The 26,150-nt window shown below is 39.6% G+C and overlaps 2 protein-coding genes across 3 annotated transcripts in view; one reads left to right on the top strand and one right to left on the bottom strand.

Moving 5' to 3' along the window:
- The window catches only part of LARS1 (leucyl-tRNA synthetase 1), a 44,646-nt gene extending 39,286 nt beyond the window's left edge, over positions 1 to 5,360 (bottom strand). The window contains exon 1 of the mRNA XM_067566600.1: positions 5,203 to 5,360. Within this exon, the coding sequence (XP_067422701.1) occupies positions 5,203 to 5,208 (6 nt within the window). The 5' untranslated portion in view covers positions 5,209 to 5,360. The remainder of the gene's footprint in view (positions 1 to 5,202) is intronic.
- A 6,691-nt stretch (positions 5,361 to 12,051) lies between these two features.
- Positions 12,052 to 26,150, top strand: part of RBM27 (RNA binding motif protein 27) — a 32,287-nt gene continuing 18,188 nt past the window's right edge. The window contains exons 1-9 of one of the 2 annotated variants that reach the window (XM_067567546.1): positions 12,052 to 12,171; positions 15,771 to 15,889; positions 18,142 to 18,266; positions 20,586 to 20,677; positions 21,166 to 21,359; positions 21,735 to 21,785; positions 22,128 to 22,388; positions 23,032 to 23,274; positions 25,153 to 25,287. In XM_067567546.1, the coding sequence (XP_067423647.1) occupies positions 12,113 to 12,171; positions 15,771 to 15,889; positions 18,142 to 18,266; positions 20,586 to 20,677; positions 21,166 to 21,359; positions 21,735 to 21,785; positions 22,128 to 22,388; positions 23,032 to 23,274; positions 25,153 to 25,287 (1,279 nt within the window). In that variant the 5' untranslated portion in view covers positions 12,052 to 12,112. The remainder of the gene's footprint in view (positions 12,172 to 15,770; positions 15,890 to 18,141; positions 18,267 to 20,585; positions 20,678 to 21,165; positions 21,360 to 21,734; positions 21,786 to 22,127; positions 22,389 to 23,031; positions 23,275 to 25,152; positions 25,288 to 26,150) is intronic. The other variant, XM_067567547.1, reaches the window with a different exon arrangement.

The following is a 26,150-nucleotide window of genomic DNA, read 5'->3' on the forward strand; positions in this document are numbered from 1 at the left end:
TACCCAAGCACTTAATGAGTGCAGAAATATAGTATGCCACAGAACAGTTGTGCATTCGTTTTGTAACCATACACTAGAACTGTACCTCAGATTTCCAATCATTACTCTGGAGTACACAACACTATAGCACTCAGCCAGCTAACAAAAAGTTGATACGTCTCGTATCCCCCAAGATTTTTTAAAGGGTTAAAACTTGTGTCACCTCGTTAAAATTCAGTGAATATTGTAAAATGTTTAGGACTCAGATAATGCTGCATGGCACTACTATAAATTTTATTGAATCCTCATAAACTTGCTACCTAAATGAAGTGGGTACCATTGACTTTTCTACCTCAGTTTCCACGTTAGCAAATAGGAATGAGTGATTTGCATTAGGTCAGAACTCCTAAATTCCTAACTCACTTCTCTGTGCTCAGATAACTAAACCATGCTGCCTCCATATTAGCTCCAAGTAAGTTCTAGAAAGCCACTTGCAATTAAGCCTCCTGTCCTGGAGCTAAATAATCTGTCTTTACTTCCTAAATTAATTACTACAGATTTGTGCATTACAGACTTCCCACCCCCAACATTAGGAAAAAAACAAAGCAAACCATAAGTGGTTTGGTTCAATTTGAGCTCCTATAGATCAAGAAGTTAGGAAGTTTAAAAATAAGTATACAGGTTGGTTTATTTTACATAGTTTTAAAAGGATGAAAAGGCTTCCCGTGTATAATCTTTGGCAGATAGTGTTGTTGCAGGAGTAATAAAATACCAAGAGGTTAGATTACATGCTTTCTTGTCACCAGCATGAATTCTACAACATGAAAGCACTGGCACAAAGGGACCATTTGGACAATAAATTGTAACAGTTAATCCAAAACCACTAACATCCTTTTCAAACTGATTGAAAGTGATCACCACCTTATGCCACAGAAGGGCATTCTGATTAATCTCACCAGCCCTGTATCACCATACTTCTAACTTGACTTTGGTTTTCTATTGAACTTAAAATATTACCGCTCTTCACTGTTGCTCTGACCTCACCTCGATGAGTGACAATACTTAAACACGTGTTCCCTGCCACTACAGTGCCTGCATGAGCTTCAGCGTGTTGATACTGTGATGAGCGGTTGACCCAGGTATGGCTGTATCCCTAAGATTTAATCATGTGATAAAACCAAAAACCTCAAAGAAAGTAATTAATATTCTTCTTCCAAGACAGAAGGCTTGATTTAGCCATCAGTAGCTTACAAAAGGCCTTGCAAATGTGCTTCAGAGAAAACCTATTATGAGCACATCTTGGCTGCAGCATATGCTTGGGCAGTTACTGTGTTGTCAATTAAAGAGTTATATATTGGCAAACAGCATGAATCTAATGAGAAGTAGCATGAGTAGCGGTTAGAACAGGGGATGACAAGTCATGCCTCTCTATTCCTATTTCTCTCACTGTGTAATGCTGGACCAATCTCTTGACTTTACTGTGCTTCAGTTTCCTCATCCAGGAAATGGAAATAATGCTTCCTACATCTGCAAGAGGGCAGAGAGCCTTTTGCATTATTTCATGGGAAGTATTGTAATATATTTGACTAAAATATTTTAATAAAGTAAGTTGCATTAGTTTATAAACAACGAATATTGATACATTTTTTAAATGTATTCATATACTTACTTTCCCACAAAACACAACTACTGGAACCATCAAGACTTACACAATGCTAAGAAACCACATGATCTTATTTCTTCTCTCTATTCTGTATGTTCATTGTTTGTTACTAACACCCATTGTGTATTGTCTAACATTATGAATATGGACGTCAACAGAACTATTCACATGCATAAAGTTTAATATGTCCACAGAGAGACAAGGTGGGTGAGGTAATATCTGTGCAAGCTTTCAAGCTACACAGAGCTCTTCCTCAGGTCTGGGAAAAGTACATCAGTGTGTCACAGCTAAATATAAGGTTGAACAGATAGTTTAGCATAAGTACTTAGCACATATTCTAAAGGACTATTCAAGGGGAACTGATTTGAGGATCAAGCAATTTGTGACAGGGATTATGTCTACCTTCACCTGTCTGTAAATTACCCAATACACTTGTGAGCACAGATTTAAATAAAGGTTGCCATTGAAGGGCCAAGAATGACTATAAACCATCCAAAAGGCACTACATAATCACATGAAATGTTTTGAATCTATGTAATATCCCAACTATTGATATCTTCTTGTTCTCCTATGCTACTGAAATACTATATGTTAATGAGATTATATTATTTGATTAACTATCTATGGCCATTTTATTAAAGTAGCTGAAGGGAGACTAGATGTGAGGGGGTTCATATTTATAAAGATCTATGGAATAGGATAAGTTACCAAGTGTTAGTTACTGTACTTCCACAGCTGCAGTAATTTATACACATGGCAAGCATGCTAAAGATTTCTTCACTCTTCCACAATCACCTCTTATGGTTTTGTCTATACTTAAAACACCGCAGCTGTGCTGCTGTTGCATTTCAGGCCTGGTCTACACTGGAGGCTTAATTCTAATTAATTAGTCCCGCGTCTACACTTGTGCATTGTTAATTCGAATTAAGGAGCCTTTATAATCGAATTAATAAAATCACCTCTGCAAGTGGATTAGCACCTGAAGCGCATCAGTTAATTTGCATTAGTGTGAGTGTGGATGCAATGGGACTTAATTCGAATTAACTGGCCTCCAGACTGTATCCCATGATGCCCCATTTCAGTACCCTCCCCCAAAGCAGCCGTGGGAAGATTTAAATCTTCATTTCCTGCGGTGAATAGGTTTAAAATCCAAGCTGCGATCACCCCCCCCCTCCCCCCCCCCCACACACACACACACAACAAGCCCTTTGCAGTTTATCCCTTTAAGGGTTTGAAAATTTCACTCCCCCTCTCCCCACGTGGTGAATGCATTTTAACTGCCCAGGAAGCCCTTTGCAGTTTGTCCCTTTAAGATTTGTCCCTTTGAAAGTTTAGCCCTTTAAAGTTTGTCCCTTGGAAAGATTTCACCACCCACCCCTCTCCCCGCCTGGTGAATGCGTTTTAAATGCCAGCTGTGAGAGGAAATTATTTGCTACATTGTTTCAGTGGCCAATCATGGAAACTGATACTTTCTTAAGAGTTTATTCACAGTGCTACATGTGGATACATTATATCATGCTTTCCATCAGTTAAATGGAAACATTTGTATCACTGTATTAATATACTAACTGACTCCGTTGTTATTTATCCTACATCCTACAGACACCTGTAGAATCAAAATCAAAGGCAAGCAATATTCAGAGGGTGGTGGGGGGAGCATAAAAGGCAAACAGCATACAGTTCTAAAGTAATCCAGGATAAGCTGTGATGTATTTGTCACAGTCAAAATGAGAGCATAGTTCAGCTGGCTCCATGTGCCTGCAGCAATGGCGATTGGTGGAGTAAAAAAACAGCATGAAAATCCTTTTCCTGTTTGTTTGGGGGTGGGGGAAGCAGCGCTGCATCCTGGGATGATGACACTCATCACAACTGTGGGATAGCTTCCCACATTGCACTGCTTTCTAATTTGAATTAAGGCTGGCCAGTGTGGACGCAAGAAACCAGCACAAACACTGTAGTGTGGACAGTCTGCAGTGCTTTCTCTAAATCGCTTTCTGTAATTTGAATTAAGCTAATTTGAATTAGTGCTGCAGTGTAGACATAGCCTCAGAGAAGACACTAACCACGCTGACAGGAGGGCTTCTCCCATCAGCAGAGGTACTCCACCTTCCCAGAAGCAGTAGCTAGGACGATGGGAAAATTCTTCCATTGACCCAGCACTGCCCACGCTGAGGGTTAGGTCGGTTTAACTGCATCGCTCAGGGTTATGGATTTTTCACACCCCTGAGTAACATAGTTATACTGACCTAATTTCATAGTATAGACCAGGCCTAAGTCAAACGCAGGGAAGTCTTGTTGGAAGATTTAGCCACAGGCTCTGAGTGTTTCAGATTAATTCCATGAAGTTGAAAAAAATCAGATCTTGCAATTTTTCTGAAAATTAGTACTATATTTGGAAGAGCCAGGTCTTGATTACATTATTGCAAATAATGACACAAATACACTGAAGCCTGCAACCAATCAAAAACTGACAAAATTGGTTGTTTAGCAGAGGTGGCCCTTTCAATAAAGGTGCAGCAGACTTGTATTCATGCATATGGGGATATTTTGGAGCAGTGTTTTAAACTAACAGGCTGACTGATAAAATTGGTTTCCTAGATAGGTGTCACATAATCTTTTATCAACTGCAACTTTAAACATAAGAATCTCACCTCGCTTCAAGATACAGAATTATCTCTACAATATATTTGAGATTCAAATGGCTACTCAATCTCTTAACAATATTTTTTTCCACTGTCAGCACAATGGACAGTGATATCCCAAACATCTTCTTAGTGTATGAGATAAAAAGAGATAAGCCAACTTCTTATTTTTAAATTGTTATAAGTATTTTCATAATTACAAAAAATTTAAATTAAATAAACTTGCCTGTCCTTTCAAGTGAAACTGCCAGTTTTCACTGGAGCGGTCCTGCATTTTACAAGACATTGACTATACCAAACCTAGATAGCTTCGGGTACCATTTCAACACCAGGGCATAATTGTCACTACATTATAAAACAAGAATCCTCTGGCAAGACGGCCTAAAAAGGCAGAATTCCTTAAGTGCATGTCCCATATTGACATGGCAAATGCCAGTAACAACAAACATGCCATATGCTGGTGAAAGCACATCACTGGGTGTCAGCAAAGGTTCTATCCCAAGTCCTCTTACCATCCCAACACGTAACCTTGGGCAAATCACTTTACCTTTCAGTGCTTCAGCTTCCCGTTTGATAAAAGAGGGATAACAACAACGGCTTCACAAGATGCTGTGAAGTTCAGTGAATCAATGGTAGAAAATTGCTTGGAGATCCTTTGACAGAAGGCATGGCAGGAAATGGAGCATGCACAGGAGCATCCCAGTCGGATAGAGAGGCTGTATGGATCCCTCCCCCTGTGGGACACTGCACCACCCCACCCCAACCTCTCACCTTGTGGGACACTGCACAGCCCCCCACACCCTCAGCCTCTCGCCCCATGGGACACTGCACAGCCCCCCACCGCCTCTCTCCCCCACCGGCGGTCAGCAAGGACCCGCCCGCTCCCCCGCTGCCCCCGGCACACAGCCTCATACTCACCATCATCCTATCCTTTGCAGCCGAGGTCCCCAGCTGGCTGCCACACAGCCTTGCTTCTCCACGTTGTACCAGTTGTCTTGCTTGCGCCAGCCAGGACAGCAACACGCAGCCACTGCGCGACACTGCGAGCGTCAGCCGGCAACGGCAAGCGGAAAACCAGCGCGCCGCCGCAACGCCTTGCGGGAAATGTAGTTCTCCCTGCATCCACATCTAATGCTGGAAGGGCTAGAGGACTACATGTCCCAGAAACCCCCGCGCCTTCGGGCCCACGGCGTGAAACCCCCATAGCCAAATCCCATCACTGGGCTATACCAACCCGCAAAGATGGGGGTATCATGTTTCCCCTCCTTAGTGGTTGGGACTAGAGGGAGGCTGTGGGACTGGGCGGTGTTACTTACTGTTGTCCCGCCCTCTTTCCCTTATTTTGGTCATTAGAGATTGCCTTGGCCTGGAGTAGGAGGCTGATTTAGTGCAGTGCTCAGCCTAGCAGAGGGGCCAATGTCTGCACATAGAGCCCCTTGCTCTTGGGGACTGAGCAACGGACACTACAATGTCCAAAAGGCGATCAAGATATCCTGCAGTTTCTGTAGGGGATGATGTTAAAGGCACAATGCAAACTCCATGTGAAGGAACAATAGGAAGACTAATAAGAGGCTAATATGGCTCCATCAGTAGCCCTTTAATAACCTGAAAATCAAAAAGGAATCCTATAAAAAGTGGAAATATGGACAAATTGCTAAGGAGGAAGGCAAAAGACTAGCACAAGCATGTAGGAATAAAATCAGAAAGACTAAGGCACAACATGAGTTGCACCTAGAAAAGGCAGTAAGAAGAGGTTCTTTAAATACGTTAGAAGCAAGTGAAAGATGAAGGAAAGTGTAGGTTCTTTACTGAGCAAGGAAGGAGTGCTAATAAGTGATGACATCAAGAAAGTTGAAATGTTTAATGCCTATTTAGCTTCAGTCCTCACTAAAAAGGTAAATTGTGACCAGACACTTAAAACAATATTAACAACTAGGGGAAGGAATAGAAGCCAAAATAGGGAAAGAACAAGTTAAAAAAATATTTAGATAAGTTAGATGTATTTAAGTTCACAGGGCCTGATGAAATTCATCCCAGGAACCAGCGGAAGCAATCTCAGGTCCAGAAGCAACCATCTTTGAGAACTCTTGGAGGACGCGTGAGATTCCAGGAAACTGGAGAAGGGCAAACATAGTAGAAACAAAGAGGACCCAGAGAAGTACAGACCAGTCAGCCTAACTTTGATACGTGGAAAGATACTGAAACAAATTATTAAACAGCCAGTTTGTAACCACCAGAGGATAACAAAGTTATAAGGAATACCCCTGCATGGTTTGTCAAGAACAAATCATGCCAAACCAACTAATTTCCTTCTTTGATAGGGTTACTGACCTAGTGGATGGGGGAGAGCAGTAGATATGCTTTATCTTGATTTTAATAAGGTTTTTGACATAGTCCACATGACATTCTCATAAACAAACTAGGGGAATGTGGTCTAGATGAAATTACTATAAGGTGGATTGAAAGACCACCCTCAAAAAGTACTTATTAATAATTTGCTATCAAACTGGGAGGGATCCCAGAGGGGTCAATCATAGGTCCAGTACTATTCAATATTTTCATCAATGACTCAGATAATGGAATGGAGAGTATGCTTATAAAATTTGCAGATGAAACCAAGATGGCTGGACAAGCACTTTGGAGGACAGGATTAAAATTCAAAATAAGCCTGACAAATTGGAAAATCAGTCTGAATTCAACAAGCTGGAATTCACTATAGACAGTACACTATAGCAAAGTACTACATTTAGGAAGAAAAATATGCATAACAAAAAATAGGGAAATAACTGGCTATGTAAAAAGGATCTGGGGATTGAATATGAGTGAATGTGATGCAGCTGCAAACAGGCTAAAGTTCTGGGGTATATTAACAAGAGTGTTGTATGTAAGATATGGAGAGGTAATTGTCCCACTCCACTCAGCACTGGTGAGGCCTCAACTGGAGTATTGTGTTCTGTTTCGGGCACCACATTTTAGGAAAGATGTGGACAAATTGGAGACAGTTCAGAGGAGAGCAACGAAAATGATAAAAGGGTTTAGTAAACCTGACCGATGACTGTTTCCAGCCCCGGCCCCTTGCTTGTTGGAGAGGCCCTATCTGAGTCCCCATGTTGGCTTGTTTGGACCCTAGGGCACCTTGTTGAATGTCACCATAAAAATTACCAGCTGCAAGTTTAGTCACAGACTAGCCGTGTAAAATTAAAGTATTAAATTTAAAAAAACAAGTTATTACAGCTGTAATACCAAGAAAAATAAGATAACATCACTTGGGAAGAAAAGGGACAGCACAAATAGCCTCACATTCTATAGCCAGCCTCTGAATAAGAAATAATACAACTTAACACTGACATCACACGTTAAATGTTCAAAGGTCTGTTAAAATAAAATCTAAGAGGACAAAAAAGTTGTTTGTAGACAAATTTGAACATTTAAAGTGCAACAAGGGCCAAGTTTTATTTTTTAGTATATTTTATTCGAAGGCTGATTCTCCTTTCTCTTTTCTTCCACAGTTATACACATTCTTTCTTGTTTTTTTTTTTTAGCTAGAAATCCTTTACTATAGCCAATAGTTTGAGGAAGCACAGTATCTTTCTGGCACTACTTTATATTTCATAAGATGATGTAGAAAACAGCTTTCATTTTCAATGACTTCTCCTACACACCCTTTACAAAGTCAGGGCTCATTGGTGTTTGGCTGTTTTTATCGTTGTTTTGGGAGTGCTGTAAAATGTGAGGCTTATATCAATTGGCTTCTATTTCCAGATTGCAATTATTAATTCTATAAGCCAGATTCTCTGTTTGTATAAATCAGTGCAGCTGCATCACCTTCAACAGCAAAGAATTTGAATTCTATGTTTGGTAAGAATCTGCCTGTGTTTTATGCTTTATTAATATTATCTATTATTTTTATTATTGTAGCATCTAGGAGTCCCAGTCATGGATCAGAAGAACCCCATTGTGCTAGGTGTTTTACAAAACCAAAACAGACAGTCCTTGCACTGAAGAGTTTATAGTCTAAGTATTTCTCTCTCCTTCTGGCTCCTACAAAAATTAATACTATAATTCTATGCAAGGTGTATTCATAAGCTCCAATAATTAATTGTTATAACTTGTATCCATTAAAGAGACTTGGAGTTCGATTCTCCACTGCCTGGTACTGTCTCAACACTTAAATCTGTTAAAAAATGATATTCTGATTGGTAACATTTTACTTCCCATTTTCATGAGTGTAATGGGCTACACAAGGTGCAAGGCAGGGGAGACTCTGGACCTTGGTGTTTTTAAAGCTACAGTGCCAGTAGCTTTATTATATTAAATTTACAGTTTTCAATTCCTCTAGCTTCTATTACTTATTTTAAAAGTGATCTGCAAAGGACTTTAAAGCAATTGGGCTTGTTTTTTTTATGTTTCTTTATAATGTATAAAGGCCTAAACTTTTTTAATTTTTTCTGCTAGTATTTTTGAATCTTAGAAATATCAGCAATATAGCATCTGGTCTTCCTGGCTTTGTTGGAGGACTAGTAGAAGGTATAAAGCATGTACACTATGAGCTCCTAATGTCTTAATTGAAAGTATGAGGCTGTTGCATCTCTAACAAATGCTTCCTTTATTCAAACTGTTAATTACTCACTGAAATTGAAGAAGTGTTTAGTTTGACTAATTCCTTGCCCCGCTAATTCCTCAACTTTATCTTGTTTAGTGCTAGTGAAATCATCATTTTACTAAGTGTCCAGTCATCACAGAATCTTCCAGACTAAAGAGGATCTGAATCTCTAATGTAAAAGAACAATCAGACCTTCTTTATAAATCATAAATGGGGGGAGCACAAACCCTATTTTTTCTTCCTCTGAAAGTCATTTTTGAAAGGGTTTGAGTACTTAGAGGACGAAAAGAACACAGTGTGACATTAACAATTGATCATATGATGAACTGAAATGCATCACACCCTAGATGTGTGTCTCCAACTGCTTTGCTGAATCTTAAAATATTTTAATACTTTTTAAAACATTGTTTTGAAGTTGCATCAAACAACTGATATTTTAGTCTTTCCTTCCCCAAACTGAAAATTTTAAACCTTCCCTGACATTAGATTGTTCGTTTAAAAAAGCTTAATTTATAGAAAAATATGGCAAGAGCAGCTCTGTATTCACTTATCTACTATTTCAAGAGTATACACTGAAAACCTAGTAGAGCTGAGCTAACATATTTGAAAATATTTCTATTTTGCTGAGCATGAATACCCAATTAAAACAAGTCTAATGATCTTGTTGACATAGATGCAACATGCATATTCATGTAGTCTTCCTATTTACCATTTCCTTGTTTGTCCTTCTCAAAATCTCCCTTAGTCCAGGGCATTTCAGTGAAGTTCATTTATATTTCAGACATTGTCAGCAAGGGTATGTTCACCATTTAGAACACACAAGTGAATGAAAACACTGTAGACTAATGAAAAAGATGGAAGATGTAACTATTCCATTGCCATCCTGGATTTCACATCACCATTTGTACTGCAGATTTCATAGTTGTCAGCAAGGATTAAAACTCAGGACCTTTCTTTCTACAGTCAAAGTCATTACTACTTGAGTAACTATTTCCATTGCTGTTCAATCCAGGATTTCTCTGAGTGATGTTCAGATGCCTATGTGATGACATTGGTTGTGCCCTAACCTGTAATAGAGCAGACCATGAGAAGGTGATCATCAGCTGCTCCAGCATTTTGTCTAATCGATCGAAAAGGTATGGTGGAGCTGCTCATGGACTTTTGTGGCCAACAGCTAAGAAACAATCCCATCCCAAAATATGTTAGTGTGACATTAGACCTAAACCTCACACATAAACAGCACCTGAAAAATAACATGGCAAATTAAAGATGTGGGTAAATCTCATCCAAAAACTGCAGGAATGACCTAAGGGAGCTAATATGAAAACTCTATGGACATCTTCACTCAGCCTTGTCCACTCTACCATAGAATACTGTTCACTCATCCGGATGCATAGCTCCCACACATCACTTTTCAATTCTCAACTTAACACTGTCATGCAGATCATTACAGGTATAGTAAAAATCAACACCACAATTGTGCCTTCCTGCACTGGCACATGTCTACCCACCTTAAGTTCTTCACAAACTGAGAATTCTGTGGGAGTTCCATTGTATTCGAGACAAAAAAGGATCTTCCAATACATGAAGACCTAAATAATAAACAGATTATTATTTAAATCCAGAAAACCTTTTTGGCTTGCAGTGCAAGCATTCAAAGACTCAGGGTTCTCCCCCAAAGATTAACAGCGAACAATGTGGAAGGGTGCTAATGTCCCAAAGAAACATCTCATCAAGGACTCAAGCAAAGAACCTAGTAGCTTTTCACTCCCATGGAAAATATGGTCCCCTCTGAACCACATCTGCAAATCACATGGCAGTTGCACCTACCTCCTCCATAACTGGGGATTGAGGCACAATTGTATTTGTGACTCTGGAAACGGACTTCAAATTATGGAACACCTCATCAATCAATGTCCCAAACAGACGTAGCCCAGTAGCATTTCTTCCATCTACTCCGCGTCATCTGAAGCAATCAACTGGTTCACCAATCTAGACTCAGACATCTAACAGTAACGCTGCTAAAAGATCAGCACTAGATCTGCAAGAAAATCTGCAGTATATGTATTTTATTATGGTTTGTAATCCTCTTTTGGGGCACCCTTGACAGGGCAATATACCGGTAATCACAAATACTTGACCAGGCCTGTACATATTCACACTTGTAAGACAAATGTGACTCATAATCAGCCAGGTCATTACAAGGGCCTCTTAAATATATCATTAGAGTAGGATTCTTTGTTTTATGCCTTAATTAATTAAAGATAACACAGTCATTCATAAAAGGATGGGCTAGGCTGGACTAGGATTCCCTTGTAGGGATTCCAGAGAAGATTGAAGCAGGTGACGCTGTAAGTGTTTTAAACTACAGTGTAAGTGGCTTCACAACCTAGTTTCAAGTGTACTTGCTGGTTTTATAAATTTAATTTCTCCCTGGAGGCCACTAGCTGAGGAATCAGTCCCCTGCCCCCAGCAGACCCCATGTATGACTGGTGACAGTAGCGGCCTGTAAAAAATAAGATCCTGAAAGCCATTTTGTGCAGAGGATTTGCAGTATAACAGTGTGCCGGGGATTGCAGTGCAGGAGTGTGGAGGTCCCTGGGGGCTGAGAGTGAGATAGGTTCTCACTGCATGGGGGATAGAAGGCTGGGAAGAATGTGGAATGCTTTTTCCATGGGGTGCTTCTCAGTGGGGCCTAGCTGGAAGGTGGGGAGCCCACCCCATGGGCAAGGGGATGAGTAATGGGGGGGTTGCGCTGGGAATAGGGCGCTCACCCTATGGGGCAGAGCTGTGGGGGTGGCAGTACGGCTGTTGCTCACCCATTTGGGATGGGCCGAGTGGGAAATAGTAATGCTTGCCTGGCCCTTTAAGAGCGCCCTCTCTACCATGTTGCACCAAGAGTTCACGGACTAGCTCGACCTAACCTGCTGCCTCCCCGTGACCCACGAACCGTGTAGCTTTTCCGAGGCTACGATTAGCTGGTTTCCGCGCGTACCTGGTCATGTGATTGGTTGTCGTGAGAGGGATCCCGCCTCCGCCGGCAACCAGCAGGTTACGTTGCGTGAGGGTGGTTAGTTCCTGTACTAGGCCCTGGCCGGGGGGGGAGGGGGCTGCTGGCGAGTAACTGCCCTGGGGGAGGCGGGGTCCGACTCCCGAGCCGGGGCTGCCGGGGGCCATGGTGTCTGGGGTGTAGCGGAGGCGCAGGGCGGAGCAGCGGAGGGCACCATGATCATAGAGAACGTGGACGCTCTCAAGACCTGGCTGGCCAAGTTACTGGAGCCGATGTGAGTGAGGGGAGGGCGCGGACAGCCGGCAGGGCAGCGGGGGTGCGGGCGCTGGTGGGGGCATTGGGGGGGCTGGGGACGTGTGTGGGCGGGAGGCCCCGGGTGCGGGGAGGGGCCGGGAAGCGAGGGGTGAGGGGGCTGTGTCCAGTGGGGCTGGCGAGTGTCGGGGAGGGGTGGGGGGCAGGAGAAAATTAGGGGGGGGGCGGGAGACTTCGGGGGTGAAATGTGTTGCCCGCAGAAAACGGCGGAGCTGCCGCTAGAGCCGGGCTGCGGACGGGTAAATCCACAACTGGCCCTAAATCGGGCTGGGAAATAAACTTCTGGGCTCGGCCACTGAGGTCCCTGGCACCCCAGGCTCGTGCGTTGCAATGAACTTGTTCCCGGCTCCGCAAGGTGCCCTGTGCTCTGCCCCAGGCCAGAGGGCTGGGGGCTAAGCCACGGGGCAGAGGTGTGAATGCTCGTGTGCTGGGTTAATGGCAGGGCCTAGCTAACCAGTTCATGCGGCGGCTTCTGTACTGTCACTCTCCCTTGCTAGCTCCTGCTTTGCACTAAGCAGGGCTTCTCCTAGAAGAAATCCTTTTCAACCAGTCTGAGCACAGGGCTGGGATCCAGGGACCTTCTACTGATGCCCTCTTTGGCCTTGGGCAAGTCATTTAAATCTCCCTGGCCCTCTTGTAAAATGGGGATAATACTTCCCTACTTCCCAGGAGTGTGAAGGATTAATGAGTTAATGTTTGCCCTGGGTTTTGCAGACAGGATGCTTGGCACTTGCACCTTATTTTGAGGGTTTGGGAGGTTGTTTTTTTTTTTTTTGCTTCAGTATGCATTTAGTCTTCAACTATGCAACATCAGTTCATCCCCCAGCAATAAAATAGTCCATAAAATAAATCTTTAGTCAAATTGAAAGGGTGGCAGAAGTTAATAATCCAAATCCACTCTTGAGGATTTGTGAGAAGTTTCCTAGTCAAACTTCTGAAGGATTTTTATAATGTGCCATTTTTATGTAATTACCAAAAAATGCAGTTGTTCTAAAAAAGTCCCTGATGTACTGGGTAAATATTTGTAAAATATGTATAAATGCACATTCACTTCATAAAATGTTTGCTGATAACAGGGCTTTCCTGTAATGAGAGATGGGGGTGGGGAAGAGGGAAACTATTTGAATTTTTAGTTTTCATGCAGCAGAAAATAGAGATCTCTGTGAATTCACAGTTGTGGAATTGATAAACTATTAGTTATCTACTCTTACCACAAAATGTATACTGTATTTGTGTTTGTCCATTTGAAAATTTGGGTAGATTCCAGGACGACTCTGGCTACAATCTGTTAAATAGCACACTTTTTTTCTAAAAGAATTGTCTCTGTAAACAGGTACACTATAAAAGCTATTGCAGACTAGTTTCATTACATTTTTACCTGAAGAGTTGTTACAAACTTTACTAACTCAGTTTAATTATTAAAAGAAATAAACATTTATATTACTCTACACTTTGCCATAACAGTATTAGGGCTCTGTCTTAAACCTCTAACAGCGAAGAAATAGAGACTGGCTGAAACTCCGTTATCTATTACCAATGGATGTTTGAAAGCTCCTGCAATTCTCAGAGATAGCTGGCTTAGTTAAGGGGAAAGTTTGAGCCGTAACTCTGAATTACTTAAAATATAAGGATTACAATAATATTAAAGTATAATGTTTGTGCTTTCAGAAGAAAAAGAACCACACAGTATACTTTCACTTTATCGTGTTGCATTAATTTTGATAAAAATTAAATTGAGAATTACAGTATTGTCTTTAAAAAAAAAAAAAAAAAGAGAGAGAGAGAGAGTGTGAGCCTCCAGATGTTCATCTGGCCCATTACTGTCTATCATATCTATTTGATCATCTGTGTTCATTATTGATTCTGATTAGCCTTTTAACCTGAGCGCTTTCTGACTTCTGGTACCAAAGCTATATTCTGAATGAATTTCAGTTGTAGACCGGGTTTTTGGCAAACAGTATTAGAATTTCCTTGTGGTGGTGGTGGTAGCGCATTTGAGATCACTGAGGAGTGAACATGCAGCAAAGATCCTTTCAGGGGTATAATAAGCACTTTATGCAAGTTTCTGTTATGTAATAAGCAAGTGCTAGAATGTTCCAACGGGCCATCCTGAGAGAAATTGGGATGCTAACGAGGAGGGAGGGATAAAGGTCAAACTGAAGAAACATGTTTGGAAAGGATGGAAGCTCTCTTTTTATAACTCCTTTGTAACTCATGAAACTTTTTCTTTTCATTAAATTGTACATATCGACCACATTGTTACCTTTCAGTTTTTGTGGATTAACCTTTTTCATTATTGTATTTCTATACATCCTTTTGAAACATAATTTTTTTTCATGCAGCCATCAAACACTGGAAATAAGTGAGCAAATTAACAGGGCAAAAGAGCTGGTTAAATATTTCATTGTGAAGTTTTGCGTTTTTCAACAAATAATTTGCTACAAGCAAATAAACTTATTTTTGACCATCTTCTGAGGCCCCGAAACTGTTTGCTATTTCTCATGTGCTTTGTAGTGACAATTCCAAAAGCAAGCAAATGTTGACAGTCAAAGTTCATTTAGAAACTTTTTTTAAATAGTGAGCTTAGAATATAAACAAATACATACCCGAGACATCTATTCACGTAGCTGCTACATTTGTTGTGTTGAAGCCCATAGCAGTGCTGTGTGATAAATTAAAGGAGCATTGCATAATGCTTCACTAATAGCAAGTAGGTTCTAATTTTTTAACACTTTCTGATAGTTGAACAGCCTAAGATAAGGCAACCTCCATTTTAGCTAGTGGTACCAGAGCATTGTAGTAGAAGTGGAGAATGCGTTTTTAGTGGTTTTCAAATAGCCAGATATGGGCTGTTGGGTTGTGAGTGTAATGTAGTTAGTCTGTGCTAATAAAGGCACTTCTGTAGATAGTGAAATCTCTACCTTGAGAGTACTATGGAACAAAAGAAACAAAGTTTGCAGGTTGGCTTCGTTCTTTTCACTTGTGCTCCTGAGAGAGAAACTGTGTACGTAGTACTTATTTTTCAGATCTCTTCCTGGTGAAATGTGGTTGGTTACTCTATTCTGGTTGTTAAGACATCATACAACATTTCCACGATGGAACAATCTTCCAGGTCATCTTGCTAGAAGTTTGTCTCATTAATATTGGGCCATAGTTGTTTGGGTGTGCTGTGGTAAGGGGGAGTTGGCCAGAAAAATAGCATCTTCTTGATTGATCTAAGCATTGTAGTGTGATGTTCTTCACAAGTAAAGCCAAAGAATGAGCACAAGGCATGGAAGCTTTTTCACAAATGGTTAGTGTAGCACAAAATGAAATCAACACAGCTCTCTATTATGCAGTAATGGCAGAAACTGTTTTGTAGCATTAGAGCCAGGTGCAACTGTGATGTTACTGGATACTATTCTAAAGAGCCAGCAACAACCATTGCCAGAAGACTGTCTTGATTATGCTTCTATAACTACTAGAGTTGTCCAGAATGTAATTTCTAATGATTTTCAATATTGTTTGACAAAATTAATTTGTATGTTTCTAAGAGTCATTTTTTTTCCCTCTCCTCATCAGTTGTGATGCAGATCCTTCAGCCTTAGCTAACTATGTCGTGGCATTAGTCAAGAAAGACAAACCAGAGAAAGAGCTGAAGGCTTTCTGTGCTGATCAGCTGGATGTCTTTCTGCAGAAAGGTACCTTTTCTGCTTTCTTTGTAACTATGTAGTTTAATATTCAATATAATTTATAAAAATGTAAATGCAATAATTTAAATAGGATTAAGGATTTTAAATCGTGATTAGTGGTTTATGGTTGGGAGGTGGTTGTTCTACAAGATCATAGTTTTTTAGAAAGGATTGTATAAAGTTTTTGTCATCTTGGGGCCTACTTTTTTCTTCCCATATACAAATAACTTGCATTCATAATGATATTTATAATTTCTGGCCTGGGAATGAAGGATCAAAGATTCCAAGATCTGATTTTTAAACAAGTTCAACTGAGTTAAAGCCTGTTAGTCTTTGTTTAGCACTTAATTTCCTTTAATACTAGTAGCCAGATTTTTTAAAGAAAATTGGGCCAAAGTTTCACAATGGGAGCTATCAGGTGCTGAGCACTTCTACAGATCTGGTCTTTATTTCAGTGCCAGAAAATAAGCTCAGTTCTCGGTTAAAATCTGGCCCCAAATGTGGGTGGTGAGCACTTGGAAATCTGACCGTTAGTGGCCAAACTAGCATGCATTGTGGAATGAGATTGCTCTTAAACATGAGTAATAAAGATGATGAACTTCACAACACCATGTTTGGAGCTTTGAGGTATTTCCCTGCTGCCCGTTTCTCACCAGTTCCTCAACAGGATGGAACCATTTTATTATAGTAGATGGAGACTTCAGGACTCAAAGGTACCAGTTCACTCCTGTGCCTAACTAAATCCTCCTCCTTATTGCTGATGCTGAACCCGTGCCATCTTTGTCTTGTGAGATCAGACTTTGAAGATCTGGGCCAAATTTATTCCTGATGTAATTCTATTGATTTCAACAGTTATACCAAGACTCCTATTGTCCTTGAAAGTACAAAGTCCACTTGTCACTGAAATAGCTAGAGTTGAGTGTGGTAGGAGGTGAAATTCAAACAGCCTTTGAATTTTGACTGAAAAAGGGATCTTATAGAAAAGTCATTTTGTAAGAACCCTTTTTTTATTGAAAACTGAGAAGCTGTTTGATCTTCTTCCTCCATTTCTGGTTTTTGTGAGGAGCGCTTCCTATTCATTCAGCCAGAATTGAAATGCCATTAAAACACACATCTCTTGTCTATGCTTTGAATTTTAAGCAAGTTGAGCACAAGCACAGCTTCTCCTGAGTTAACAAAGGTGAAAACTACAGTGTAGACAGCACAGCATTATTTTTGTCGTCATTCTGATCTGCTTTGAGCATCTTTCAATGATGTGATGGTAAAAATGTTTGTGTCTACGCTATTGCTTCCACCATGGAAGCTGTACTGTATCTAGACCAAAAATTACCTAAAACTCTCAGTGTAGGCCTGGCCTCTGTTTACTATAAATGTTTTAATTAACTAGGCTAAAGAAAACTGATGTCAAACTAGGTCTGCTTGATACCTAGAAAAATTCAGCAGTTGAAGTTGAATGATCCTATAAGGGTTATCACTTTTGCACAGAAAGTGAAAAGTTAATATATATCAGTGTGTATACATGTAGTAGTTACAATATAGCACCCCTGATAAGAGGAAGAAATAGATATGTATCTAACCAGAGATTAAGGTGATAACCTTAGCAGTTAAATCCAAAATATAAACCAATGGAATTAAAACTTTAGGGATTTTGAAATATTAAACTTTCTAATAAATGCAGATTGGTGTGGTTTTTTTGTTTTGTTTTTTTTAAAAAAGCCTATTTTTAATGGACTGAATTGTCCAGGGATTGGAAATGGAGATATGGAGCCTCTCATTTCTAGGCCACTTGTTCAAGTGCAGCCCAATTTAATAGTAACTGAAACGTACTACTACTCAATGGTTTTTTGGGATCCAGTGTGAAATTTTGTCTTGTTCTCTGTGGATGAACATTCATGTCACAAAAATTGCTGCTGTCGGCAGTCTTGTTACAGAGACAAAAATTGAATGAGCCATTGAGACCATTGAGTATTCAGTCCTAAAAGTGATCCCTTCACCATAAGTTGAGCTGTTTTAGCAGAGCTATGTGGGGTAATCCATTCTGCTTCCTATTGGGTACCTCTGTCTATAGCTGTATAGAGAACATAGTTTTTAGAGCTGTCATTCTAGTACCTAATACCATTAAAATCACACAAATTTAAAATGAAATATCATTACTTAAAAATCCTTGTGGTTGGATTTCGGGGAATTGTCTTGTCAATATAGTCCTGACAATAGACTTAAAAGTCAAGATGTATAATGTTTGTGTGTATTTTTCTCCTCAGAAACTTCAGGGTTTGTAGATAAACTTTTTGAAAGTCTGTACACAAAGAACTACCTTCCTTCCCTTGAACCAGCAAAACTAGAACTGAAGCCTGCAGGTCAGGAAAAAGAAGAAATCAAAGAGGAGGTAATATTAACTTCCCATCCACCAGCTGCTGGGAGCTTCTCAAATCAGTCCCTCCACCATACACCTTTGTAGGAAGTTGTTATAAAAACAAAACACGCTCTGAACAGGCTCTCTTATGGCTAATGGTCTGTGCTACCATCTCTGAGCTTACAGGAATGCTGTAAAGGTGGTGTGCTCTGTCCATTTGTGTAAAGGAGCATTTTGTATCCTTTTGCAGACACTGCCCTTTGATCAATGTTGGAGTAGTATTCCGAGATCTCATTCAGCCCTCCTTGGCAATGAGGAATGACACTGAATGAATGATTTAAGGAGTGGAGAATGATGTAAGGGTCTTGATAGCTGCCTCAAAAATGCTTATAGATTTCCGAAAGATTACTCTACTCTAGTCTAGATATTGTATATGCAGTATTAAATGCATAACAAATGTGTTTTAGACAAATTGTTACCAAGCATCTTATTTTTTTTTTTTTTAGGAATTATCCTGGATATAATACAGCATCCTTTCCACAGCCGATGCTTTTTATACTCCTATTCACTATTGCTCACAATAATCAAAATAAAAATGTTTTAAAATAGAGGCACCATGGTGTGTTCCTATCATCACTCTTGCTCGCTCACTTCACTTGTATGTTGTACCCCTTTCCACTACCTTTTTTAAAATTATATTTGTCTTTTTTATGTTGTGAACTCCCCAGGACAGGGAACCTCTTCCTACATGTTTACAAAACACCTTTCACAGTAGTGCCCTGATCCTGGCTGGAGTAGAGAATGCAATAGAAATATTTCTCTGTTCTCTGGATCTACTGTCATCATGGTTCATTGAGATTCACAGCTTGCTTAAGTGATGCTGTTACTATAGAAAAGAGCTGGCTATACTTAGATAAGGTCAGATGGGATATATGATATTCTGACCCTTTCTCTACCTCATGTGCATGTTTATCATGTACTGTTAGAACTACTAGAAGTTTCTCGTCTAAAATCTCTCCTTGATAAGTGAACAGTTGGAAAACAGGACTTAATGACAATGGATTTTTCATATCTTCACTGTTGTCTGAGAGTCTACGTATAGATAGTAGAAATATCTTACTGCATTTTTGTTGTCCTGTCTGCAATGTCAGCAATCAGCCAAAGGTCATGGAGGCAGTGAATGATCTCACATTGCGAACGGTCAGTCAGTCCTCCAAAGAATAGTCATGTAATGCTGGGTTTTGGAAAGGGAGACACTTCACTGCTAGACGCTGTAATTAGTGTAGATATACATCTACACTGTTCAGTCTAGCTGTTTCTATGTTGAGTAGCACTGTAGCTAAGGATCATCTCTTCATACCAAAATTCTAATTCTGAAATACTATTTAATCCTAAGTGAAAGTTTATCATACTGCATCCTTACAAGTCTATCACTTCTTTTGGTGCCCCGACATTTGTATTTAGCTATGATATTTAGCATATTAGAACAGATCTTAAAACTGCCATTGTTCTCTTGGTCTAGAATTGGGTTTTTTGGTTTCTTATATGGGGTTGCAGGGGATCAGGACATCATGTAGTGTCTTTTAAAATCACTGTGAAACATCATTTGCTGTACATCTAGAGTTGTTTCAGAATTCCTGCAAATGGAATGACACAGGCTAAAATAATGCAGACAAAGGAAGAATCTTAAACTAAAATATAGTTATCTTGAAGTAAGCCCATTGTTTAAAAAAGTAAATAAAAGCTTTCATAAAAATCATTGCTATCTCTGCTGTTGCCATTAAAATTATTAATAATTTAAAAGAGATGCACTGTTTGGGACAAAATGGCTGCAAATAAACTTAGAAACAGTACAAGGGATCATTTTCAAAAGACCGAGTTATGGTGGAGCTGACTAAAAACACTAGAGAAATTGTTTTTGGCTTTGTTAATGTTTGTAAGAAGTATGACTTGTACAATCCAAATATATGAATAGTTTACCACTTACAGAATGTATATTAATGATGTACTTATGAAAAAGAGCCTGCAAGGCTGCTTAAGTTCCTGTTGTCTGGGAAATCGTATGTAGAAGATCATATTTGCTTACAGTAAGGAACCCTGCAAACAACTGGAGGATGACACACTATTTTCCTTTAACTTCAACACGTCTTGTGTAATGTAAATTTAACCCAAAAATAGGGAAACAAAATTTTTTTAAAAGAAAGACATGAACATTTATAACCCTGCTCCTTTGTTACATACATCTAATATAGGTGTCCCGTTGTCTTAAACAGTTTCTAGCTATGGATTGAACAAAATCTTTCTTTGTATTTTTTAAAGTTGTTTGTTTTTGATGTCTTGTCTGTTAAATAGATATTTCAAGAATCGTTAGAGGAAGAACGAGATGGCAGGAAAAAGAAGTATCCTAGCCCACAGAGAAACCGTTTAGATTCTAATGAACAAAGGTTAGTATTGCCCTTTAATCACAAGAAGTTCATATCTTTCCCTATGCTTGCTGGCCAGACTCACTGTGGATTTTCACTTCTTGAGGCAGTCGTTTTACCAGACTGCCTATTCTATCCTCCCTCCCTTTCTGCCATCAACCTCCAGTAGCTCTTTGGTAGAACATTAGTCTCCCCTGAGAACACAGCAAAACACAGTCCCACGGGCTGGTACTTAGGGATATTGAAGAGTTTCATCTATTCTACTCTCTCCTTTTTGTTATGTAGATGAAGAACATTGTTTTTTATGCACAATATTTACAGCAGCTGATGTTGGCCATTTCAGGAACATGTTCCTTTTTGTGCCCCTATTACCATTCTCTTTCACCTGTGGGTGCTACTGTCTGAGTGGAAGGAAGAGGGAGGAACATTATGTACCATTTGTGACTCCAGACTCGTTCCAGAGCTTTGTTTCTCTCAGTAGATGTGGCTTATACATACATGTCTTACAGAACCAGAGAGAAAAAGAGAGAAGATGGCAAATGGAGGGACTATGACAGATACTATGACCGGAATGATTTATACAGAGACAAATATGACTGGCGAAGAGGCAGGAGTAAAAGTCGTAGTAAAAGCAGAGGGTTAAGCCGAAGTCGTAGCCGTAGCAGGGGTAGAAGCAAAGACCGGGATCCGAACAGAAATATTGGTGAGTAGCTAAAACGTTGCTCTGGAAGAACATCTGACTCGTTGTAGTGATAATGCAAAATATACAAATAAACAGAAGCTGGTTGCTTGTGAGTTGTTTTAGCACATTAGCTATGGAACTGGCTTGGAGAAGTACATGCTGTTGACAAAATTAAACCAATTAAGGGGCAGTTCTGTACAGTAGTATAGTCAAGGGAATTAGGTTTTTTTAAACTCAGTTTATTCATAAGTGTATGCCAGTGGATCTGTGCTGTCTGATAAGACATACCAGCATTTTGGAAAATAGTATCTTTTTGTGAAGAAGTTGATTTATTTCTATAAAATTGTTTTTATACTTAAATGGAACAATGGCATGTGTTCTATTGGCCTTGTATAGGAAATCCAGGAACTGAAGTCATTGACACAATAAAGTGTTATGGATCTCAAGGTATGTTAAGAAGAGTTTGTCATTTATTTAACATTAGAGGAAAATGTTGCTTTCACTGTCAAGAAAGGAAAATGGTTGGATGAATGTGAGCTGTGTGAGAGCAATGACCAGTTCTGAGGTGAAAACTTCCTTGATGCCTGGGGTTTACAGTTCTAGCATTTTGCAAAAAGTAATCTTACATGAACAGTATAAACATTCGATGTTCTGCATGGTGAATAAGTGAGTTCGTATTACTGTGTAATATCCACTAATTATCTATGCATTCCATTTCTTCAGGACTGTGATATACCTAACAAAAGCATGAAAATTTACCTGCTTTATTTTGCTTGGTTTTCTTTAAAGCGGAACACAGGGAGAGAGCAAAATTCAAGAGTGAAAGGAATGACATGGAGAGCTCATATAACCCCGTGTCTTTGTCATCCAGTAACTCTACTGAACAGTATTCCTCTGCGCAGTCTATTCCCAGTGCTGTTACTGTGATTGCACCTGCTCACCATCCTGAGAACACAACAGAAAGCTGGTCAAATTATTATAACAATCATAGTGTTCCCAATTCATTTGGCAGAAACCCTCCACCTAAAAGACGATGTCGAGATTATGATGGTAAGGAAGCTCTCAATTTCTCTCCAATTTCCTCCTGAGTGCCTCTTATTTCTTACCTCTCATATATTCTTTTATTTTTAAATATCTCTACCAAATTCTTCACTATATGTAAGCAGTAAGTGAAGATTAAGTGGTATGTAGATTATTTTGAATGTAAGGATGCATTTATGAGCCTGCATTTTGCTTGGATAAAACTTAATCTTGCTGGAAGTGGTTTACTTGAAATCTGACAATTCTTGGCACTAGCAGTAACATATTAAGTTTGGTCACAATTTTACACGCATGCGTTGGCAAATACTTCAGCCAGTAGCAGCCCTCAATGAGATTATAGTGTTTCACATAAAACAGGTGGTGGGTCTCTCTTCCTCCCCTGCCCACCCACCTCCTGTCGCTGATGAAATTTGTACAGTGTGTGGAAACAGTTCACATTCTTTGACTCTGCACTAATATAATTCCAACTTAAATTCTAGTTTGAAGTTTTATTTAATGGTGTAAAAGCAAAATGTTAGATCAGAGAATTCTGGACTTCTTAAATGCATCTGTTTGCTCTTTAGTGAGAAGTCACATGAATGGTGATACTAAATCTTACAGTAATCACTTTTGAAATTCTTGACAAATGGTAATGAAATTGTCTTCTTTGCAGAACGAGGATTTTGTGTACTCGGTGACCTTTGCCAATTTGATCATGGAAATGACCCTTTAGTAGTAGATGAAGTTTCATTGCCAAGCATGATTCCTTTTCCACCACCACCCCCAGGACTCCCTCCTCCTCCTCCGCCTCCTGGTATGCTAATGCCTCCAATGCCAGGCCCAGCTCACAACATGAGAATGCCAGGCCCACAAATACATCCTCAGGCACCACCTCCTGTTGTGCTTCCTGTATCAAGTAAGTTAAAATATTGTGGTAAATTATTTTGTAGTCCTAATATGAATTACTTAGCTCCTAATAAAAGATACTTATTTACCCAAAGTAACAGTGTGTTCTAGCTTCTTAGCTATCTGTGTGCTAGACAAAACTATTACTAAAATGATACTTGGAAGGCAGTTTTAAAAATGTTCACAGCACTATAAATGAGTAATATACCCACTAGAGACATGGGGGAAAAAATTCACTAGATTATTTAACCATTCCCCCATCCATCAGTGCAGGATTGAGCACTTAAATTCCTGTACTTAGCACTTCAGTGAATGCGCCAATAAGTCACACTATAGATCCAGTATAATATATCCCTTTGATTAATAGATACTCAGGACTCAAAGCATGTTAAATACAAAGGAATAGAAGCAGCTATTCATATATATGGGGCTGATTATTGCTGACAATTACATGACCTTTTTAGATTAGTCTCATCAAAAGATTCTCACATTAGTTTGAAACTCCTTACTAATCATATAATATTCAAATAACTATTTTAAGGTAAATGTGTGCTGTCATCCAAACTGAATTAACTTAGTTAGGGGTTATGAGTCCTGTAGGTGTCCTACTAACCTTGGTAATATTAAGTATGGTATGCTTAATGTTTTGGTTTTTTTTCAAAATTTCCCCTCTCAGCAGTAGAATGCCCAAAATAAAGCAGATGCATTCTAGCACATCTAACACTTCTTTGGTTGGCTGCAGAGTTTTTGGCTTGTCATGGGTGTTTGAGTTTCCCTAGCCACTTCTCCATTATGTCCCAGTGCATTTTGCTGGCGCTGAGAAACGTTGGATCATAAATTGTGTCTGTGAGAGGAATTCTGCAGAATCCTGGGAACATGGACGCTGTGTTCCAGCACTGTTTTGTTCATTACATCAGCTGTTGTGGGAATAGGAATAGTCATACTCCGTAGGAAGTCTCCAAACAGTCAGCATTTGGGCCTCATAGAAATTTTTCAGATAAGTGATCTTCAGAAAATAGTATGATTAAGCCTCAAATCTTTTTTTGTGGGTCGAGTTTGCAAGTCAAACTGAATTACTCTTGCTAGCCTTCCTCCAAAAGAAATAATGCTTTTGTCCAACTTGTGTGCAATACCAATACGAAGACTTCTGCAAGGGCTTCAGGATTCAATAACTGAGTGTGGTTGTAATACATTTAACCTTTGTTTGAGCTAAAAATGTAAGGAAATGAAATTTAAAACTATTTGGGTATGGAAAAAATTTTTTGCCTAAAAGGAGTGCATCTGATCAGCAGAAAAACTACGTGGAGCTGCTTACCACCATTTTCTTTGATAGTTGAAATACTCAATAGAAAACAAACTATTCTGCTGTCTGATCGTGGTTGAAACTTTACCAATTGGATGCATAGCATGGCTCAGCCACTGTTCTGAATTTTGTACTGGACTTAAGTAAGTAGGAAAAAAACACAGTAAAATAACTGAATTTGAACACAAATTCCTGCAGTTCTTCTTTTAGGCCTGTTGTCTAAACAGCACCATTGTGATCTCTTGCTCTCAATGAGATTTTATTCCCCAGGTGGAACTGAGGGAGGAGCTGCTCTTGCAAATGTAAACCCTAACAAAATAACAGTTGCTGTCTCCAGGGGAAGAGAGAGTGCCTTTTAGTTTAAAGCTTTGTTCTTTCTCATAAACCATTATTGAGTAAATAACCCAAGTGGTGGTTTATGTACAGAGTGTTTTTATTGTTCTCAGATTAGAAAACATTGCAATCTCAGGAAACTTGGTTACAGTAAAGGTTCTGAGTATAAATGTACAAATAGTTCAGTGCAAATTTGTTCAGTATATGTAGGGCTATGAAGTCGTAGTGATCTATTTTATGTTGTCATTATAGGACCACCTTTAACACAGTCAAGTTTGATAAATAACCGTGAACAGCCTCGGACAAGTGCAGTGCCCAGTCTTGCACCAGTGGGAGCAAGGCTACCTCCTCCCTTGCCCCAAAACCTACTGTATACTGTATCAGAACGTAAGCAAATGTCTCTCTTAATCTGCCTGGTATAAATTAGATTTAAAACTTCTTCTGTTAATGTTATGTAATATAAATAGTGATTGCTTTTATCTTCTTGCAATACATACTAATCCAAAAACATCCAGTCTGGTGGCTTTCCCTTTGATTAGTGCTCCATGGTGCTGTGTGTGGGTGTGGGAGGGAAGAGAAGATAGTTTCACATTCTAGCTCTGAGCATGGTCTCCTTAAAGCAATGTGACCATAGGATCTCTGCTTCCTCTGAGAATATCCTCACCTCCTCCAGTTCTCCTCAGATTTATTAGTCTGGTCTAAACCTATTAGCTTAACACTACATAATTCTGCTCTCCAAGACATTCTTGGAGACAGTCATGTCATACTCTTAGATTCTCACTGTTGCCATTAGTACACTCACTGACTGTCCTCTTGAAATCAGATGTGATTCAGCAAAAGAGTGACTATGAGCCAATTTGCATATGCTTGCATATGTCCTCAGCAGAATCCAAAACTAAACTGCTTTTAAAATATATATTTAAGATCAAGCATTTGTCACTCTTTCTCTTTCTGAAGGAACACATTTTAAAACTTACAGTACATATGGGGAATCTTCGATTCCCTTTTGGCAACGTGAAAATCTGTTTTGGTGGGTTTTTTGATACTTTGTGTCAGATGACTCCCTCTATCCAGTCATTGCCCTTCCAGGCCATGCAGTATATATTTGGAGGCTTGCCACAGATTTTACCAGCTCTGGATTTTGTGTGGGGTTGGGTTTCTTTTAAACACATTTGACAGAATGAGACCTCCTTGAGGTGACATTTAGAAAGGAACTGCACTTGCTCTTTTATTTCTCCAACCTAGCTTCT

The sequence above is a fragment of the Emydura macquarii genome, unplaced genomic scaffold, assembly GCF_026122565.2.
Source record: "Emydura macquarii macquarii isolate MOO-44397 ecotype Brisbane River unplaced genomic scaffold, CSIRO-AGI_Emac_v2 contig_2768, whole genome shotgun sequence".
NCBI lineage: Eukaryota > Metazoa > Chordata > Testudines > Chelidae > Emydura > Emydura macquarii.